This window comes from Apodemus sylvaticus, chromosome 7, assembly GCF_947179515.1.
Source record: "Apodemus sylvaticus chromosome 7, mApoSyl1.1, whole genome shotgun sequence".
Lineage (NCBI taxonomy): Eukaryota > Metazoa > Chordata > Mammalia > Rodentia > Muridae > Apodemus > Apodemus sylvaticus.
In genome coordinates, this window is record NC_067478.1 from 84,017,835 (window position 1) to 84,040,163 (window position 22,329).

At 49.5% G+C, this 22,329-nt stretch overlaps 1 protein-coding gene across 2 annotated transcripts in view; it reads right to left on the reverse strand.

Moving 5' to 3' along the window:
* The window catches only part of Smim35 (small integral membrane protein 35), a 54,542-nt gene extending 33,057 nt beyond the window's left edge, over positions 1-21,485 (reverse strand). The window contains exon 1 of one of the 2 annotated variants that reach the window (XM_052188466.1): positions 21,430-21,485. In XM_052188466.1, the coding sequence (XP_052044426.1) occupies positions 21,430-21,436 (7 nt within the window). In that variant the 5' untranslated portion in view covers positions 21,437-21,485. Of the gene's footprint in view, positions 1-1,050; positions 1,269-21,429 lie in introns of those variants that run through there. The other variant, XM_052188470.1, reaches the window with a different exon arrangement.
* Positions 21,486-22,329: the final 844 nt, after the last annotated feature.

Consider the following 22,329-nt stretch of genomic DNA (forward strand, 5'->3'; position numbering starts at 1 on the left):
TTTCCAAATAAAAATTTTAAGTGATAATTAAGATAGCCACCAACCTTCATTGATTTCACATGCCTTCCACCCCACACACATCTGGACAGAGGTTTAAGTAGGTGTCTATGAGTATCACCCTTGGAGTCATGACTAACATATTTTCAAAATTATTCTTATTGTATTTGCTTATTTTGCATGCATATGGTGATTTTGTAGCATGGTATAAGTACAGAGGTCAGAGGAGAACTTTCCAGAGTTTTGTTTTGTTTTGTTTCTTCTTCACACCATGGAACATGCGTTCCAGAGATTGAACTCAGGCCACCAGACTTAAAGGCATGCACCTTTTGCCATCTCCCTGGTCTCTCTGTGCTGATACTAACTGCTGCTCTTCTGTAGGCCAAGTCCCAAGTAAACTGCAATCCCCAGAACCTCATTCAGAAAACCATAGCAAGATGCAGGGGGAGTGCTTTCCTCTGGTCAAACGCCTCCCCCTGCCCAATCTTAGTGGCTGGACAGCCCCACACCCTGGTCAAACGCCTCCTGCTGCCCAGGCAAGCTGGACAGACCCGCCCCTGCTCCACCCATCCCATCCCTACCTTTCACTTTGCACATCTGAGTGTTGACAATGACAGCAAGGGTATTCCCAGCCCAATTAGTATTTCCCAATGGCCTTGGCTTGGAGCCCCAAAGATAAGTAGCTTGAATCATCTCCACAATGGCTTGAGGCTCGGAGGAGGAGAACGACATGGGGCACCCATACTTGATGGAATATGGGACTGGTCCCGGTGGTCTGGGATCTGGAGATCTAAACAGACACCACCACTGTCCCCTAGCTCCTGTCATTCCTTCAAGAGCTTCCATCCCCAGGACCCTGCTCCAAGCCAGCACCAAGCTACCCAGAAGCCTGGTGGAGTGAAAGACTCCACCCAAGGTTCTCCTACCCTGTTTACCTTCTTTCCCAATCCCACTCTTCATCTCTGTTAGTCATCTTGGGAAATAACATGGCGCTCCAATTTTCCCAGTAGTCCAGAGAACAACCCCCCACCCCCAGCAGCCTGGAGCCCCTACCATTCCACTTGTTTTCCAAATGTTGGCAAGTCAATTTTCTCCTTGCACCATGGGAGTTCCAGGGAGTAAACTCGGCTCATCAGGCTTGAAGGTCTGTACCGATGACCACTGAGCCATCTTTCTCTCTGCTTCCCTGGTTCTCCTAACTGGAGCTAGGGAGCTGCCAGCACAGCTTAGGGAACGTCACTGGGATTCTGTCCTGGACCCTGCCACCTTCCACCTCAGTCACGCCACAGAGAGCCAGGTGCTCTTTCCAAACAAAACAAAAACAACCGAGTCAGCCTTGTGCTTGCGCAATTCCTGCCAGCTGCTCCTCGCCTACAGCTGTGGTCTCCAAACTTCTTTGATCTCTGCAACCACACACACACACCAAGATACTCACACATACATGCACAACCTCACATGTACACACCCACACAATGTAGACTCCGTCATGAGTATATGTGTGTTTATTTATGTCCAGGTTTTGTATATACCCATCATCATTAGCCAACATCCAAGAATGAAAAATCTCCATGAATGTTTTTTTTAAAGAAAAGAAATCTACATAAACATTTCAGTATTTTTTTTCTTCTGTTCCAATACATCATTTTGCACAGTCTCAAAGTTCAAATATCCTAATTTGGAGACTTCTCACAAAAAGTCTATATACATGTTCTATAGCTGTATGTAAGCCTTCAAACAAAGCTGCCTTTTGTGAGTTTCCCATCACAAGGCAATGCATTCATTATTCAGAGTCGTGTGTGTGTGTGTGTGTGTGTGTGTGTGTGTGTGTGTGTGTGTGTTGCCTGTGTCTGTGCACTACTTGGCTTATATACCTGGTGTCCTCAGAGGCCAAAAGAGGATGTCAGATTCCCCTGGAGCTAGAGTTATTGATGGTTGTGAGCTACCCTGTGGGTGCTGGGATTCAAACCTAGGACCTTGGAAAGAACAGCCAATACTTTTCACTACAGAACTGTCTACCAGGCTTATTTATATAATCTTAGTACAGGCGTCCCCAGAGAGGTTTCTCAATTGGTACTTTTGGAATTAATCATGAATTCTCTAAACATACCCAGCCTCCCATCTGGGCTCCACTGTGTCTAGTTTCCCACCTGACAAAGTCCAATTTATCCTGCTAAGCTCAGTTCAAATGTTCTGTCCCCAGGGCTAGATGCCTGGGCTCCTGCCTGTTCTCACCCTAGTGTTTGCCAGCAGATCACCCTGTGATGTCTGTGTTAAGTCCCTCTCCTCCCTCTTGAGGAGCTTCAGAGGTAGGGAAAGTTTGCCTTCCTCAGCTCAGTGTTGGGTCTTTAGCAGTCAGCATAGTCTGTGTGCTCAGCAAACTTTTGCTCAATGAAAGACTCTCCCAGAGCCAGGGAGGAGAGCCAGAGACAGCTGGGCCTGAAAATGTCAGGCTCTAGGTCTTTCATTCTGGCACTATGCCTTCTGTTCTGCACATGGCTACATGACTCCAGTAAAGGGGGGTGGGGGGGAGGGGCTGTAAGTAAGGAGCATCCAGGATGGCCCTGCCTATCGACCTCATAGAGCGGTGTTCACCGATGGCCTTTTGGGTTGGAGATGAAGTCTACTCAAAAAGCCTAGGGGAGAGAAATGAGTCCCCTTTTGCCTGGCACCATTATGTCTGTGTTTCTGGAGCCCTGCGGAGGCCAAAGGGTATCTATAAGCCAGCAGCCATCACTCTCCCACCCCAAGCATCACTATGTGGCCAAAAGCACTCAGTCAAGCCAGAGGCACCAGCATTATCAATAAATGATCATTTGTAGGACGTGCCAAGGCCTGGATGCAGACGATCTAAAAGCTTCTCCTCTCCAATGGGGTCAACCACTGAACTCATCTGTTAATGGTCCACCTCAGGCCTCCATCACCCAGATGGAAGCCTGAGTCATCCAGCGGCTACCTCAGCCAAGTCACCTCATTCTGTATCAGCAAAATCTCAACAGCCAACAGTCCAGCATACTGCCCCATGCCAGAAATTCAGGCTATCCTGCCAAGGACAGGCTGGTGGTATTGGGACAGATCCTTCAGTCCCCACATCTATAAAATGGGAACATTTGGACTTCATGTGTAAGGTCATTAAGACAACATTAGGCAGACAGAGCATGTGTGATGGTTTATATATGCTTGGCCCAGGGAGTGGCACCATTAGAAGGTGTAGCCCTGTTGGAGTAGGTGTGTCACTGTGGGTGTGGGTTTTAAGACCCTCATCCTAGCTGCTTGGAAGTCTGTCTTCTGCTAGCAGCCTTCAGATGAAGATGTAGAACTCTCAGCTCTTCCTGTACCATGACTGCCTGGATGCTGCCATGTTCCTGCCTTGATGATAATGGACTAACTTCTGAACCTGTAAGCCAGCCCCAGTTAAACATTGTCCTTTATACGACTTGTCTTGGTCATGGTGTCTGTTCACAACAGTAAAACCCTAACGAAGACAGCATTACTTGGCTGTGCAGTGAGGTGAGTGGTACAGCCCTGCCTTCATCTCCTTTCCATCTTTCACCTGGACTGTTGCAACTGCAGACCTGGTCTCTCTCCTCTTACTAAATCATGGTTCTCTATGGTAGGAGCTGCACTTGACATTAAATTCATAATAGTCACTACCAAAGCACCATTTAGAGGCTGGTTTCTCCTGGGAAGACCAGTGGATGGTCCCAGAAATACTTGAGAGTTTTAGCCACATATTGCTATGGTTCTCAGCATGTTCTGGGAATCTAATCCTTAATCAGCACTAAGAGGCAAGGCCCAATGAGAAGTGACCAGCCTGTGATGGCAGAGACAAAGGATTAATGCCAAGATAATAGAGTAGATTTATTGAAGAGGGAATGGGTCCCCTAAACAAGACTCTTCCCATACAAAAAGTTCCCCCCCCCCCGCCCCTTTATTCCTCCCCCTCCCCATCTCTCCCATCTTGCTATAGTTTGAATAACAAAGATGCCCTCAATAAGCTCATTTGTTGAATGCCCGGCCCCCAGCTGGGACTGCTCCTTAGGGAAGTAGTGGAATTTATAAGAAGATAAGTTGTCACTGGGAGCATGCCTCTGAAGGTTGTGCCTGGCCCACAATTCTTTCTCACTCTCTGCTTCCTGTCCTGGGAGATAAACTACCTCATCCTCCATAAGTTCTGACCACCATGATCCCAGAAACACAGTTAAGCCACCATGAACTGAACTCCCTAGAACAGTGACTCTCAATCTTCCTAATACTGCGACCCTTCAATACACTTCCTCATGTGGCGATGACCCTCCCCAAACCATAAAATTATTTTGTTGCTACTTTATAACTATAATTTTGCTATTGCTATGACTCATAGTGTAGCACGGCCCACAGGCCAAGAGGTGCTACTTTAGAATGTAGAGCAAAATTAAATCATTCTTCCTTCAGATTGTTCTCTCAGATATTGTGGTCACAGCGTTGAGAAATGTAGCTAATGTACACACCCTTTCCATCCTGGAACGACAGCCAAAGGCTTTCACCAAACACCAACCCTTAGAGAGTAGAATCCTCAGCTTCCAGATGGCAATCACCTTCTGTGCTTTATAAGACGAGCCAGTCTCGGGTGTTCCGTTGCAGTAACACACAGGACCATGACAATCACAAGCTGTGTGTTTGAACAGAATACCTGTTCCTCCCACTTCTCATTCTCTTCTCCACAAATCCTCTCCATGACCTGCACACCATGCACACCCCCACCCACCTTTAGCACGTGGACAAGTAACAAAGAATCCTGGTACAGATTGTCTGAGACCAACAGCATAAGCTGCAAACAGTGTGGTGGCTGGTCTTGATTGACAACTTGACTGGACCGAGAGATGCTTAGATTTCTAGTAAAGCCCACACTGGAGTCTGTGAGATCTGCAGAAACAATTGGCATGGCAACTGGGGGAGGAAAAAACCCCTCTGAATGTGGCTGACACTACTCAGTAGGGTGGAGCCTGGATAGAGAAAGTGGAGGAGTGGAGAAAGTGGAGGGAGCCAGTCAGCATGTGCAGGCCTCGCTCTTCCTCAGCGAGGACACATGTCTACAGGGACTGCCTGCGTCCATGGGCCAGCCTTCTGCAACCTTTTCATGTGTGCTTGCCTTCAGAAGCTCTCAGGGGGGCTTCCAGAGCTTCATTGTGGGTCCTCTAGTAGTGGCCTCTGTGGCTTCTGGGCCTTCTGTGGCTCTCCAGCGTGCACACAGCTGTTGCTAGACAGGCCAGCCCTTTTATAATATACTTGACATATGAAACTGTTGGCTCTACAGTAATGATAGCAAATGCCCTGAGAAGGAAGGTCAGTTGCTTATTTCCTCTTTCCTTCCCTAAGTGTGGCAGGCTAGGCAAGATTAGCTCCTCACCAAGAGGGTGTCTCACACAAAAGCAAAAAATCAATAACTTTACCTCGTGAAATCTCAGTGACTTCAGGATTCCAAGTTCTAATCTGCCTTTGAAAGCCAAGAGAAAGAGCCAGAACAGCCTCCTGTCCCCAGCTTGAGACCACCAAGCCCCAGCACATGGACTTGAGATTCTCTGAGGAGTCTAAAAGCCGAAAACTGTACTCCTACACACATGTGTACACACAGACAAGGTGCTCCTGTGGTGCATTTGAGGTAGAAGCTACACTGAATAAATTAAACAGGATTCGGCAGGTAAGTTTGCTATGATAAATATAACGGAGGCAAAGATGGGAACCCTGGTCTACACAGAGCACAGGCTGCCCAGGATGCAGATGTCTGTGTCTACAGTCATGGCAGAAGGAGAAGAATGCAGTGACCCGAAAGGAAACGAGGAGACACTGGTTCTGCCATTTTCTTCCCAGAACTACAGGCTCACAGCTGGATGACTTAAGCCAACAAGAAAATGCTGTCTCACAATCCTGGAGACCAGATGTGTGGCATCCAGTGTCCAGGGCTGCACTTTCCACACTGTCGAGGAAAGGTCCTGCCTTTGTCCATCCTGTGCTGCTGAAACCAGGCGTGCCAGTCCACTTCCCATCACTGTAACCAAATACCTGCCACACCCAGCTGCAGAAGAGAAAGGTTTGTTCTAGTTCAAGGTCTCAGAAATGTCTGTGAGTGCCTGCTGGGCACTGCTGCCTTGACACCAGCAAAGAAGCAGCACGACAGTGTGAGTGTGCCACATCATGGTGGCTGCATGGTGACCAGGAAGTAATGAAGGAGAAAAGAGGAGGGACTAGGAGCCCAATATCCCCTTCAATGGTATGCTCTATCAGATAGGGAGACTTTCAACTGAGACACACCTCTTTCAGGTTCTTTTCCCCCCACCCCTGACAGTACCACCCAGCCAGTGCACTGGGATCGCACTGGGAAGTCCTTATATAGACATGGGGGTCACCATCCTGGATGTCAGGTAGCCCTCAAGCATGTTGACAGTACCAGGTAAGGGCCTCCAGAACAACACCAGAATACAGTGGAAGAGCAAGTAAGCATGCGTGAGGGACACAGAGGGTGGAGGCAAACCATTAACTCATTCCCGCATTCCCAGTGGGAATTCATTCACAAGCTCTCACGGGCTGACGAGCTTTCACGGGCTGATCATCTCTGTTCTAACCTGGGAACTTTGCAAGGTACCTTGAAACATAGGAGGATCTTTCTGTGACTCTCCCAGCTTCTGGAAGCCACCAATTCTCCCAGGCTTGTGACAGTGTCATTTCTAAGTCTGCCTCCCTTCACATGGTCATCTTCCCCACCTGTCTTCATACACCCCCCACCATGTCTGTCTGCTCCCTTGTTCTCCGCTAGGAAGCCAGTCCCGCTGGACAGCAGCTCCATCCTACTTCAGCCCGATGTCATCTCAACCATCATTTCTCTGCACTGACTATTCTGAGGGTCTGCATACACATGCATTTTTAGCAGACACTACTCAGCTGACTGCAGACACCTACTGCCCCAGAGAAGGATGCCCCAAGCTGCCGATAAAAGATAGTGTTCCGTGAGCCCTGGACAAGTGACTTGATTTCTCTGAGCCTTTATTATCTCACTGACTATTTGGGGGTTGCTTAGAAAGTTGAAGTTCAGACAGTGTTTGTGGCTGTAAAGCAATAAGGTGTTCCTTCACCCATAGGTACTTCTTCCCTCTGTGATGTCCAACAGAACACCAATACCTTTACCACCTATCCCCAACCTGGTGGCTTCTGCAGGGCTTTGTTCCACGGCAGCATGTTGGCTTTCTAGATGATTTAGGGAACTGATGTACTCAGAAGACATTTCCAAAGTTCCTCTGCAGAAGATCAGAGAATGACCATCTGATAACTCAAGATTTGCTGAAGTCCCTAAGGGGCTGGGGCCAGAAAGATCCCAGTGTGTTTTCCTTTTAGTTCCTCCTCCTCACGTGGACTACCCACGCCTTGGCTCAGGCTCCTGCATGTACCCCAGTTTCTCTCTGGCAGAGTTGGAACAGCATCAGGTAACGACCTCCAGAACTACATCAGAATACACCCCCTAGGAACGCAAGGTACCTGGAAGGAGCCCCCGCAGATGCAAGGAGCATGGGACTGGGCCAAGCAAAGCTCATGCAGAGGTTTAAGGGCCTGGGGAGCACATGTGGTGCGCTGACTAAGTGAGAGGCCACAGCTGCAGCTGGAAGCAACTCCACAGAGACTAGGGCAATGAGTTTCCCCGGGGTCTTCTCCATTCTTCCTAGTCACAAATGGGAAGGAAGCCAGCTCCTCCCATCAGAGGGCAGCACCCTCTCCTCTCATCTTCCTGCCCATGGGATGTTACATCATATAATCTCACAGCAGGTTGAGCTGTGCAGCTGCCGAAACACCCAGGTAACTGAAGAAAAGAAATAAAAAATAAAGCCACACCCTGCCCTTATTCACAGAGCTTGCAGAAGGGACTGGCACTTGGGTAAAACACATGACCATTGAAGCAACAAAGAATCAGTGATGCCCAAGGAATAGATGGCAATGGTATGTGTAACCGGAAGTCGTTTTGATGGGAAAGAGTCATTCAGTGTTCATTTTCATCTTACTGTCTGTGTTTAATATTTTCTAGGTATTCTGTCTGCATTTTATCACAACAGTCCTAGTAGGCAGGACCTATTACGTTCCTGTTACAGAGGAGGAAGGAGAGGTGCAGAGAGATTAAGTAGCTTGCTTAAGGTGCAGTAGCTGGCAGACAATGGAGCCACGATGATAGAGATTTAAGCTGTGTGTGAAGGTAATTCCATGTCTGTGCTGTATACATAACCGGGTCATAAGAAAATAGGCAATACAGAATAAGAGGAGATCATTTACTTCCTAACCAGATTTTTTAAAAAAAGTGCAATCACAGAGTCCTCCCTGTCTGCAGTTTCAAATGCACATCACAGTAGACGAAAACCGAATCTGGGGCCGATGAGATGGCTCAGTCAGCAAAGTGCATGAACAAGCAAGAGGCCATGAGTTCAATCCCCAGAACTTAACATAAAGCCAGCATGCAGTGCTCGCCTGTCACTCCAGTCCTGGGGCAGCAGGGACAGGAAGACCTCTATGACTCCCTGTCTAGCCAGCCCAGCTGAATCACTGAGCTCCACATTCACTGAGAAACCCTATCTCAAACAACAGCCTGTGACTGCAGCACTCAGAAGCCTGCAGCAGGAGGATTACAAGTTTGAGGGCTAGCTTGAGTTATATAGTGTATTAGACAGGGTTTCTATTATTCTGATTATTATACCATGACCAAATAGCAAGTTGGGGAGGAAAGTGTTTATTTGGCTTACACTTCCAGGTAAGGCCTATCACTGAAGGAAGTTGGAACAGGACTCAAGCAGGGATCGACCCTGGAGGCAGGAGCTGATGCAGCGGCCACAGAGGGGTGCTGCACACTGGCCTGACCCCCCTGGCTTGCTCAGCCTACCTTCTATAGAACCCAGGAGCACCAGCCCAGGGATGGTGCCACCCACCATGGCTGGGTCCTCCCCCATCAATCACCAATTGAGAAAGTGCCTTACAGCTGGATCTCATGGAGGCATTTCCTCAACTGAGGCCCCTTCCTCTCTGATGACTCTAACTTGTGTCAAGTTGATACAAAATTAGCCAGTACATATGGGAAGTTTGAAGCTACCCTGAGTTACATAACCTCTGTCTCAATGAAAAAGAAAGAAGAAAGAAAGACAGAGTCCTGGATAGTTTTATGTCAACTTGACACAAGCAAAAGTCATCTGAGAAGTGAAAACCTCAATTGAGAAAATCCCTCCATAAGATCTAGATGTAGGCAAGTCTGAAGGGCATTTTCTTTTTTTGTTTTGTTTTTGTTTTGTTTTTGTTTTGTTTTGTTTTCAAGACAGGGTTTCTCTGTGTAGCCCTGGCTGTCCTGGAACTCACTCTGTAGACCAGGCTGGCCTTGAACTCAGAAATCCACCTGCCTCTGCCTCAGAGTGCTGGGATGAAAGGCATACACCACCACCACCCAGCTGAAGGACATTTTCTTAATTAGTGATTGATGGGGGAGGCCCCACCCATTGTGAGTGAGGCTGCCCCTTTGCTGGTGGCCCTGGGTTCTACAAGAAAGCAGGCTGAGCAAGCCAGGGACAGCAAGCCAGTAAACAGCACCCGTCCTGCCTCCAGGTTTCTGTCCTGTTTGAGATCCTGCTCTGACTTCCTTCAGTGACTAACGGTGATATGGACATGTGTGCCAAATAAACCCTTTCCTCCCCAACTTGCTTTTCTGTCACAGCTATTAAAACCCGAACTAAGTCAGAAAGTGTCCTCAAAAGGCAGATGAAAGAGAGAGAGAGACTGGACACAGAAGCAATCTTGTTCTTTGCCTAGTTAAGGGGAAGATGCCTGGCTAATGGAAAGATCTCTCACTGTGCCTGCTACCAAGTTACATGGACAGGACGCAGCTTCTCCCCTGAGACACAGCTGCTCTGGTGCTCCAGGGGTCTAAGAGGCTTCTCAGAGGTTCCAGAAGGGCTGCAGCAGCGACGGTAGACCCTCTCTGTGAACTGGGTATGGTGGAATAGAAAGCCCTGAGCGTCCAAGACTGCACAACACAACATGGATTCCAACTCCGTCTAAGCTGCTTTCTCTTCTGTAAGATAGAGATGGCAGTGCCATCCGCATGATGGAGTGAACTAGTGCGACACTCTGCAGAGGCCCAAGGACATCGCTCGGAGGAGCACATGATGCACTGACCAAATTATACTCTCTGTAGTGAAAGGATAGAAAATAATACAGCCTAACTCTAATGACCCCAAGAAGTCAGAAGTTTAAAATGCTATCTCGCTTTGTTAGAAACTAGGTAAAAGGCCACATTCCAGAGACCGCCCTTTGTTTAGACCTAGCAGAAAGGCCTTGAATAGGTGATCCTGGCCCCACAAGGTAACTGGAAATGGGCTAAGCTTATCTTGCTTCTGTAAACTGCTTACGCCATTACCTCTATGCAGGAGTTCATGCTGCTATAGACATTCAAGAAAATAGGAAACTAATTGGTCCACTGAGTGCGGGCTCCGATAATTTAAACCGATTGGCCTAAAAACTACGGAGTGGTACAAATCAATTGGCTCGCATTTCGTGCCATCTCCATGCAAAGAAATGATTGGTTTGTGATTCTTGGGGCTCTCCATGCTAAGAAATGATTGGTTTGTGATTCGCGGGCTTTGTCGTAAACTTATAAAAGCTGTCACAATTCAGCACTCATGGTCCACAGTCCTCTAGCCCTGCGCCGTGTTCAGCTGTGGAACCCAGAATTCTGGAATAAAGAAACCCTCATGTTATTGCATCGAGACCGTTTCTCGAGAGTGATTTGGGTGTCGCCTTCCGGGGCGTGGGGTGCTGGGGCACCCTCGGTTTTTGGGGTCTTACAGTAGCTTATATGAAGCAACTGTACTCCCCCACCCCCTTCATTCTGTCAGGTCCCCATGTGTCTTCACCGTCCTAGTGGCCAGAGCCTTGGTAAGTGTGGACTGGATTGGCTGCTCCATCGGCGGGGGCCACAAGCAAAATGTCAGCTCCTCACCAACAGAGGTGGCTAAAGAATCTTTGGGGGCACACTGAGGTTCCATGTCTCTAGAGAAATGACAATTCTCTTAGAAAGTCAGAGCCAGGCGGTGGTGGCGCATGCCTGTAATCCCAGCACTCTGGGAGTCTGAGGCAGGTGGATTTCTGAGTTCAAGGTCAGCCTGGTCTACAGAGTGAGTTCTAGGATAGGCAGGGCTATACAGAGAAACCCTTTCTCGAAAAAACCAAACCCAAAAAACAAAAACAAACAAACAAAAAAGTCAGGGAGTTTCTTGGGAGGGAAGGGTAGTTGCAGTGCGCACAGGAGCCCGTGGTGGCTGGAAGCACAGCTGCCCAACATGGGTGCTAGGAACTGAACTCAGATCCTCTGGGGGAAAAAAATGGGCTGGACTCTCAACCAGGTCATCTCTTCAGCCCCTGAAGCCTATACATATTGAAGAGGTGTGTGTGTGTGTTTGTGTGTGTGTCTGTGTGTGTCTGTGTGTGTCTGTGTCTGTCTGTGTGTACATAAATTACAAAAACCATATAGCAAGGTGACTGTGCTACTGGAGCCCTGTAGATGGCCTTAGGAGGGGTCATGCAAGTGAGAGGAACAAAAGCCCCAGGGTCACAGTGACTCTGAAGCTGACACACCTGGAGGAGAGGGGCAAGGAGAGAAAGGGAATCTGCCTCAAGGGAGAGGACAGGATAAGCAGGAAGTCAGCTGTGAGGGAGGAGGAGGGAAAGCTAGCAGAAAATCTAAAGGCAGGGGGAGAGGTTGGGGTGTACTTTCGTTGATAGAATGTTTACCTAGCATCACAGAGCTGCGGGTTCGATCCCCAGCACTGCATAAACCGAAAGTGATGATTCACACCTTATTCTCAGTATTCAGTAGGTAGAGGCAAGGACATCTGAAGTTCTTGTCGTTCTGGGCTAAAACAGTGAACTGAGCCAGCCTGGGCTACAGGAGACCCTGTATCGTACCCACACCCAAACTGCACCCCCCCTAAAGGCTGAGGCCTCCCGCTGAAGATGGAGTTACAGCTTAGCTGTTCACACCAGACACCTGGGAAAGGTAGGCCAGTTCCCTACTGGTCACAGGGCCTCCATCTCTGAGATGTTTACGATCCTCCCTTGAGTATCGCAGTGGCCCTATTCAGTCCTGCCGCCTTCCCAGGCCCATGCATGGGTTCCCAGAATCCTCTGGGAACTGGAGCCAAAGTCAGAGCCAGGAGTGCTGAGTAATCAATCACGCTGCGGCCAGCCCTGGCCTGCGGCAGTCCCTCCTGGTTCACCTGAGCACTGGGTGAGGAAAAAAAACATGTAGGCCAGATGTTTATCCTGGAACAGACTGGAACCAAACAAGGAAGGCCTGGCTGCAAAGAACCCACTGCTGAAATTCTTCTTTGAGAAGGAGAGGCCTGTCTACTGAAGCCATGCCATGGCCCCAAACTTCCTAAAGGTCTCTGTCTGGGGTTGGGGAAGTGTGAGAGCCTCGTGGACTTGGAAAGCCCTGAAGACCCTACGGAGTTGGCCTCAGATGGAAGCAAGGCTATTCAACATAGACCACAGCAGCCATATCCCCAGTGTTCTGATGCCTCTGTCCTGTCAGGATGGCAGCCCATCTGCCTGACTGGCAGTAGGAGAGGACTCAGGCTCCAACCACCACTGTTCTTCTGTCAGAAACTTCTTAGCCACCCTCAAAGGTTGACTGAACAAAATGTTCTCCATGAGGTTACCATGAGAAATAACGAGATGGCGCACGGAAGCACATTGCTAAAACGGAAGAGTCAAGACTTACATCTTACTGTTCTCCCAGGAGAACCAGATGTGAAACAGAACACAACGTACATTTTTAACTTGTATGTGATGGGAGGTTCTGCCCCAGGGATTCCAGTCCCTTCCAGGGTCCAGGTCCCTTCCAGCTGTACAGTCTGATCCCAAAGTTCCGCTTGCCACAGCCCCTGCCTGGGGCGGTTCCAGCCATCCTGTGTTGCAGGATGTAAGTCAGATTAGAAATGAGCCGGTGGAGGAGACGACCTAGCCCTAGCTTAGCACACTTGTGACTTTCTAACAGTATGCTTTTGAAAGAGAATTGCCTGCCAGGTAAGCTGTTCATTAGTCCAACACTCAACAGCTTCACTCTGAGACTTGGGAATTAAAGAACACACACCTTTCTTAGGGAGAGATCTGCATGAACACCGCAGTCCTACTGCCTGACACAAGCTAGCAATCTACCCTGCCAACTTCCTGCAACTCCCCCCCCCCTCCACACACACACACACAAGCACTCCCATGGTGAGAAGTCACACAACCAGAAAGAGAAAGAGAAAGAGTTGCCTGCCGTTCAGCCAATGTCTCAGCCAATGCCCGCCCTCCTGCCTTCCTGGTTGGATGAAAGGCATTCAAGCAGGTAAGCTTGTGTAATGCCTTAGGTGTGTCACCTGTTCTGAGGCCTATGAACCACTCCGGTGTTGTCCCTGCCCCAACTGACTGGGTGTCACATTACAGGATGGCATAACCATTCCAGTTTGGCAACTTCACTGGTTGAGTTGTAGGACTTGACCAACCCCAAAAGTCCTCAAGTCACTCCTAGATACAGTGGCAGGTGGTAGCTGGCTTGCGGAAGGGAGAGGAAGAAGAGAATGCTGCCTATCAAGGAGCAAGGCCAGCCTTGCGCTTGGGCCCCCTCTGCCCACTGCTGACCAGGGCTCTCTGAGCTGCTTCCGAATGAGGCTCATTTGAGGACCCCCCTCCTGCTGTCTTGGGTGACAGATCTAGCTCCAGGCTGTAAGAAAATTAGGAGGATTACCAAAGCGGCATGGTAAGTACAGGGGCCCTCAGGGTGGGGAGGACAGCTGTCCAGAAAGGACTGTTCAATTAACTAGTGGGGTCATTAACTGAGAATGTTATGACACCTTCCAGGTTTAAAAAAAAAAAAAAAGAGGTCTCCGCCTCCACTCCCAGCCTCACTTGCCCATCAGCTCTCCTCTGCCTCCATCATTAGCTGTCTGTGAAGGTGGGCATAGAAGTTAGGGCTATCTTTGTCCACTGATCGCTTCTAAATCATGCTAGTTCCTTTTCATACTGTCTGGTGTGTGTTCGCTGGAGGATATCATGGTTTCTTCAAAGGCAAGGGCTACTTTGATGCCACAGTGACCCTCTGACACTCCCTGAGAAAGAAAATCACTCCTATCCTTTATAAAGAAAACAGTACAGAGACACCCTCAAACAATCAGGGGTTTGTGGGGGCTCTTCTGTTTGATTTCTTTAATGCTCTCTTCTCCATTGACTCTCTGGGATCTTCTGCTGCTGGCTTGTCCTTTCAAGGGGGGGGACAACTGAGAACCAGGAAGAGGAAGAGATTATCACCAGGCCTAAGGTGGGAGCCAGTGGGTCTTGATTCCCCAACCCTAAGCAGTTGTTCAAGCACTAACACAAGAAGGTTGGAGGGAGGAGCTGCCTCCCCCCTGAGAAATGGGGGTCCGCGCTACCTAACGCTTCCAAGGACCAGCTAGTAAAAAGTCTGGCAAAATGTCAGTGTCCAGCTAAGGGCAGAGCACCGGGACTGCCTTGCGGTACTAGACCAGAGCAGGGACGGAAATGCTAACTACCTCCTGTTCCATCAGAGGAGGTCCTGTGCAGCGGTGCCCCCGCTGGGGTCAGTGGGGGAGGAAGGGAGCAGTGCCCACCTCCAGACTGTGAGCCATTGCTCGGTAGCACTAAGGGACCCTGGGCTGCCCCCTCTTGGATGAGCTGCTGACCAGGGCGCCATTTCTGAAGCAGTTAACAGGAGCAAAACCTGATGTAGAACTCAACACCAAGATGCTAGCTCTCTGTGAGGTCTTGAGACTTTAATTTCACTGAGATTCTACTCATCCTTTTCTACCCCTGTAGAAGGGAAACAGTGTGGTTCACAAAACCCGGGGCACATGCACTGGGTGCGTGGAGAGGCTGAGCGAAACAGCAACATGTGTGAGTGGGCTCTGTAAACCAGGAAGCCCGAGCAGACAAGAGGCTGTGGGTAATAAGGAACCCACTCCAGGAAGTGAGAGCCAGGGCCACGTCTCATCCTGCCCTGCTGCCACCATGGAATGAAAGCTGGGTGTTGCTGATGAGGGGAAAGGCAGATGGTCAGCATGGGTGAAGGGTCAGGCCTCGGAGTCACAGAGCGAAGGCAGGCAACCTGACCGCTAGTCTGCAAAAGGGAACTGCCAGACTCTGGCCCTGAGCTAACCACCAAGCTCCCTGTGTAGAAACCAGTCCTCTCCCATTGATGAGGCCAGGATGAGCCCAGTTCTCAGCCTACGGGAAAGGACAGGATAACCAAAGGCCATGCTCAGCCCTCCCTGCTCTTCCTCTCTATCCTCCTGCCTCTCCCTGCAAGAGCTGATCAAAGTCCAGCTACCTGTTAACAAAGGCTTCCCTTGAGTTTACTCTGAGGGAGAGCTACAGCAGGCCACCAGTCCTGTGCAGAGCAAGAGCCTAGTGTCTGACCTGGATAGGAATATGCCATATATACTCTGCAGCTGAGACCAAAGGGGAAGATGGGGACCCCTGACTAGCCAACCTGGGCAGGATTCATTACCACTCTGTAAGTCTTAAGCACACTGTGCTCCAAAGAAGAGGGTATTATTACCCAAGCAAGGCAAGGATATTATTAACACTGGAGGTCAGTCTCAACCCTTCAAAGTACTCCCCCGTTGCTTCCTTTTCTTGCCTATACTGCCCCAAAGAAATGAATAGGCCAGGCCTCTGGTGACAGGGGCCTGGTAGCATGTGGACTTCCCACTCAGATTGAAGCACAGACTCTAGGAGCCATCTGCTCTGGTGATGTCGTCCTTGGTTTTGGGGTGGCATATTGAGAGTGAGGCAGTGGACAGAGCCTGGTGAAGCTCTCTCTTCATACCTGTTTCCCCATGGCGGGGGGAGGGGGGAACCTGATGTCACTGGGGCTCCAGGGAGCCAGCTGCTTAATCCACCCTGACCAACAACCAACTGTTTGGCAAGGGGTGGAGGTGTTGAGAAATATCTAGGTGCTTGCTTCCTTAGAGGTACTCACAAAAGAGGGATTACAAGGTACCCCTGAGCCAAAAATCTCTCCATGGTGGCTGGAAGCTATCCCCAGAAGAGAAAGTGCTTGCTTTGGACTTCTTGGAGGATGAACCAGCTCTCTCCAGGCAGAGAAGCCAGGAAGGCTATATGTGCACATAGAGGGAATTTCATGAGATAAGCAAGACTGATGGTGGTGCAGGGACAAGAGACAACATGCTATGGTTGGAGCGAACTGTAGGGAGCAAAAAGGTCACGATGCATGCAATGTGACTCCTTCATCAGAGAACTCCACCTCAGGGTCTCCCACTGAGCTCAAAGAGGCAAGGCTGGAGAAGGGTCCCAGTGACCATCAACTGAGAGGCTGCCCTCCAAAGGACCATGTTTCCCACCAGGCAAGACCAGAGTATCCAGCTCTATCCACTCCTGGTACAATAGTACCGCTGGCCCCATCAGCACCAGGCCCTAGGAAAGCACTGGGAGGTGAGGACAAGCACATCTAGAGTCATCAGGCAACCACACCATGATTCCCTGTGATGCTGCCATGAGGCAGGGTAGGAAGCCAAGAGTCCCAGCCTTATGGTGTCAGAGAGGGCTGGGTAGGGACAGGAGCTACAGGATGGGGAGGAGATGGTATAAGGATAGATGAGAAAAACCAGACCCTATAAAGGGCTCAGGAACTCTGGACAAAGTTCCAGAAGCCCAAGCACAGCTGGAGGTACACATCCTCATACCTGAGAATCCTCACAGGCCTCAGATTTCCCAAGAACCTTTTCTGTTCAGCCTTCCATCTTGCCCAGATATAAACATCAGCCTCAATAAAACACTTCAACTTCCCAGTGACTCCCTAAATGACGGTGAACTTCCTATGCCTGAAATGTACTTAAAATGACCACCACCAGGCTGTGAGCTTCCACTGCCAAGGCCTGTCTTTCATCTTCCTGACTTCAGACATCATGGGCCTGGGTTGGAACAGTCCCCAGGTGTGTAAGTTGGTGAGTTAGTGAGCAGTCAGTTAGTGGATCGGCGACTGTCCATCTGTCAGTCAGTCAGTGTTCGTGTGAATGGGGAGTGAATGACTGACAGATAAATGATCCAAAACTGAATCCCTTATAGCCAGATTCTAATCTAGGTGATATAGAAATCCAGGTTCACCACACCCAACCTTTAAAAAGTACCTAGTCTTACCAAAAATAAAAGTATATTTGACCCTAAAATCAGAAGCTGTGGATGAGGGAAGGACAGGTCTGAGCCTGTGTGGGAGTCCCAGCAACAGGACTGGGGAGAGTCAAGCAAGCAGAGACAGTGTGGCAATCCCCCTGTGATGTATTTAACTGCACCACCCAGCATGCCACTCTGATTAAACACTAGATCGCAGCAGAGAACCGGAGCTCAAAGCCGCAGCACCCTCTCCTCCCGTCTGCTCAGGAGCGCTTTGCACTTCTGGGTCTATTCTTCGTGCAAATGGAAATTCTTAGGTGGCAGGTGAAAGAACACTTCCTGGAGGAAGCAGGTGACAGAATGAGGTGGTCTGTCCAGGGTGCGGAGGGGTCGTTGGTCCTGAGGTTTGCTGCCCATTTGCCTGGGCAGAGATGCACATACTCGACACACAGGCTGTGGTCTCAACTTCCACTGTTGTCTGCCTACACTACTCCTCCACTATGCATAGACTGGGTTCTAAAAAGACTTAGAAGGTTGGGAGAAGATTGAAAATCTAAACCCCTGGTTCCAAAACTGCACAGAAGGAACAAGCTAAAATGCTCCCCTTATTCAGGTAGAACATGACTCTCCTTCACCCACAGATGCCACCTAGAAAGGGACAACCATAGCACCTTCATCAAGGGAGTAAATGGGGCACCTTTAGCTCACTGTCACCTTGACACCAGACATCCATCCTGGGGATCTGGAGCGAGCTCCTAATGTCTTAAAGGATCATGGCAGTAGACTTCTCATCTCTAACCAGATGTCAGAAGTGTGGCCTCTGTGTCTCAAGCATCTCCCCCTGAGTAGAATACCCTCACTCTGAGACTTGGAAGTTAGGACATAGAGGAACAGAGACATCCAATGTCTTGAAGAGGTCACTTGCTTCTAGGAAGCAGAGAAAAGACTCCAAACTCATCAAATTGCAGACCCTGCACTACTGTGGGACTGGGGCACCTCATATCACCACCTCCATGCTGCTGGATTTTACAGCAAAGTGTGCATGAAATGAAGATACTAACCCAAGAGGGTGGGGGAAGGGAAGGGCTTGGGTTGTTGCAGAGACTCCAGTCCTCCCTAAGATGCCAAAGATCACAGAGGAGGGGAGGGCAACACAAGCCACTGGGCATTATCTCGAACCTTCAGGGAGGCTAAGACAAAGTTTCATAGCCAGTCTTCTCAGGAAAATTTACCCATATTGCCGTGGGACCATTAAAGAGAGAAAACTGATTTAAAGCCAAGCTGGGTATTGTGACTCACACCTATAATCTGAGCATCCTGGAAACCAGAGCAGATGGACTGCCATGAATATAAGACCAGCTTAGGCTACTTGCAAGTTCCAAGAAAGAACTGAGTGAGCCAGGCCTCAGACCAGTCTTACCTGACAAGAGATGGTGCAAGCCAGCAGCCAGCAGCCAGCAGTTTTGGGTTACAGGCTCCCTAGGAAGAACCTATGAGGCCATGTGTGTTCTGGCCTTGGAGCCCTCACTGAAATCCAATTCAGAATTCCATAAGCAAAACAGAAAATCCAGAGTGGCAGCATTTGGAAGGACTGTGGCCTCACTGGCTCCTGCCCCACCTAACCACACCAGCACTGCTGGAGCTCTGTCTAGTAACCAAAGATGCTAGAGGCCCTCCATCTGGATCTGCCTCTGTCTTCTTGAGAAACTCCTGCATGGACCAGCTCCTAATCACCCCACCCCCCTTTCCAGGAAGTGCTTCTAGCTGCAGCAATCCTCCCTCTGACAAGAGAGTTCCCCCGATCACCCCATTGTCTGAGAATCCTCTTGGGCCTCTTCCTTCAGATGGTTTGAATGGCCATGTGTGCTTATCCTTCTGTCTGGCTTTGCTTCTCTGACCTGCATCTGCTACCTAGCCATCCAAAGAGCTGTCCAGCTTCCCTCACATCCATGCCAGAAGCTCTATGAAACTTACTAGTTAATAATGAATAGTTTCCAAGTATCTACTCTGTCCGGTACTTGTCAGGCTCTATTCAAATAGTGTTAGTAATTATTAAGAACAGTAGCAGGCTTCTGCTCATGGGCAGGAGAATTCTGACTCTTGTGTGTAACTGGGTCTCCATCCCAGAACAGTACTTTTCTGATTGAATAAAATGGTTTATTACAGTTCTTGAACTTTGCTCCAGGCCACATGCAGGAGGCCGTGCATATTTGGGGCTCATTAGGAGGAAGACTTACTAAAAACCAATCTCTGTCTCTGTGTGTCTATCTGTGTGTCTGTCTCTCTCTGTCTCTGTCTCTCAGTGTCTCTCTCTGTCTCTGTCTCATACACTCATGAAATTGAGGCTCTTGATGGTCAAATAATTTGGGTACAGAGTTGGGATTCCGACCTTGGTGGCAGGATGCCATGGCCCATGCTCCATCTCCTGTGAAGATGCCTCTTCTAACAATGACATCACAGCAGGGGGAAACTACCACAGCACTTGCAAAGTTATGCGAGTGGGCAGGAAAGTGGGAGAAGAACGCTAGATTATGCAACCACTAGGTAATAATGCAGAGAAGTCCCGGAAGCACCACCAGAATGCTATTTATAGACTCTGTGAGTTCAGAGTTCCCAGGAAGGCCATCAAAGAGTCACTGAGTCTTTTGCGGGCAGATCAGCAGCAGCAGCCAAAGGAGCTATCCTGAGGCATCTGGAACAAAGCAAGGTGCTCCCTTCTGCCCTCGCAGGGAACCTTGTTGGTGTTCTTGAATGCCCTTCGATGTGACTGAAGTCCAGCCAGTGCGGTCTTCTCAGGAAGAATGGATACAGTGGACTTACCCACACCAGAGCAGCTGAGACCCTTCAGACCACAGAAATCAACCAAGGGACCATAGACAGCAATGAGATCCTGAGAGGACCAGCCGAGGTCCGAGAGGGCATGGAAAGGTGCTCACTGCAGGTGGAGTGCTTGTGCCAACTCAGACCCACAGTGCAAAGGGGGAAGGGAAGGTAGGACTGGGAGACACTGAGAGTTGCCCAGGATTGCTTAGCAGCTCGGTGAGGAGCCAGACCCTCTCTACAAAGTCCCCTCTTCCCTCACCACCACGCCCCATGCCTTGACGTTTAAAGACAATTCAGGACAAGCAAAGGAAGTATCTTTTTTAAAAGACAGCATCAACTCTGTGGAATGCTCTTATAAACATCAGACTGCACTGCAGGTGGAGGCTACCTGGTTTGGGTAAACATTATTTAGAGAACTCATCTAAGTTCTAGTATCCATGAGCCCTCTCAACAGCAAGTGTCCAAGAATCCATGTCAGGCTGGAAGTCTGATCTGTGCAGCCTCATAAACACACACACACACACACACACACACACACACATGTACTGCTTGGGTATCCATGGGAAGCTACCTTTTCATCAAACCATTCTGGAAAGAGAAAGTGGGCACAGGTGGTTCAGGACCAGAAGGGAAGCTGAACAAAATAAACCAAAGAAGAATTGAGAACTAGAGGAGCGTGGACTGCTTTCCCCGGGTTTGTTGGCCTTTCAAGGGTGAGCTCACAACAGAGCCACTTGGAGCAAGAGGCCTCTGAAGGAAACCAGCTGTCTACTGTCACCTCCTCCCAAGAGGCCTGTATGAATGCTTCACTCTTGGCCTGATCACTGGCCCACTGTGTGGCTAGAGGGCAGAGATCTCGTAAACCCTGCATCACACCTCCATCCATGAAACCGGGATTCTTGCCTCTCTACCCTCTTCCACCCTTTCCAGGCCCTACCTGCAGTTAAGAGCCTGGCAGAAACACAAAGGTTGATTCTTAAATGACAGAATGGAACAGCAGGCTTGTAACAGCAGACTCATAGCTGGGATAACGGTGGGTCATCTGACACCTCTCTCCCGCCCCCAGACTTTGCCCTGGAGCTATTATACCTTGGAATGCATAAGGCTCTCTACTCTAATTGCCAACAGGTCAGCGCCTATGTGGTTTATTACAAGGCACAGTGGTTTCTAATTTAGCAGCGGAGCTGAGGTTAGGTTAAGAGAAACCCTACACCACATAGAGACTGCTTTTCCTATGCATGAAGCTGGTGCCTAGCCTATTTTAATGGACACACATCCTGAAAACAGAGTCACAGGGTGGGACTACTTGGAAGCCAACATGGCTGTTTCCACTGAAACCTTTGATTACACCTTAAACTGCTGCACCACCTACACCCCCAGCCAAGATGAAGTGCCCCTTCTTAATCCCTTCTTGTCACCTACCTGGCATTGTGGAGGCACCCAAGAGATAAGATCTTGTTCCCAGCCTGATAAAGGCATCAAACTGCCTGCATAGCCACAGGTGGGCAGATGCCTGCCAGCAGTAGAACTGATGGTTAGCTGCAGGTTCAGGGATCAGAGTGGCTTAAAGCTACCTAGAGCAACCCCTGAACACCAGAGCCAGCTGTGGCCGAGCCTAGCTCTTCCTGCTAACTGCGTGCAGCCCCAGGCCTCTTAGTTCACTCAGAGAGCAGTCCCCACCCATCCCAGGGGTGCCCATGTCACCCCATCACTGGCCTCAGCAACTTAACTATATAAGCTAAGAGCCTCGGAGGGTCTGTGTATCCATCACCTGGCAACGGCAGCATCTTTAGCTCCAAGGTTTCCCTCTGAGATCAAGGAAAGCCAGGGCTCTTCCCATGGGATCCCGAAGCTGCCACAGAGAAGAACAAAGCCAGAGAAACAGCCTCTCGGTGCTCTAGTTTGTCTTCCTCACCCCCACTCTGTTCTTCCAGCCCTCCTGCAAAGCAATGGAGAAGCACTGTGAAATAATCAAGTGCTTCACCATCTCCAAAAGACAGTTCCCAGTGGCTCGACGGGGACCCAGTAGTCACAGAAATTGAGAGGAGTGTCCCAGCTGGACAGCAAGTCAGAAGTCACACACACACACACACACCCTTAGCTGTTTCTCTGTGGCTTTTCTGTAGAATTTAAAAACAAAAGCTGCCTGGTCAGCTGTCTGGTCTCTGAAGTAGGGGCTAAAAGGAACCATTTGATATTTGGATCTCAGCTAAGCCCAGGAACTTCTCCAGGATTTAAAGCATGGAGGGAGGGGGGAAGGGGGGAACTGCAGCTGAAAAGGACAAACACGGAAGAAGATGGAAGGCTTGATGGTAACACTAA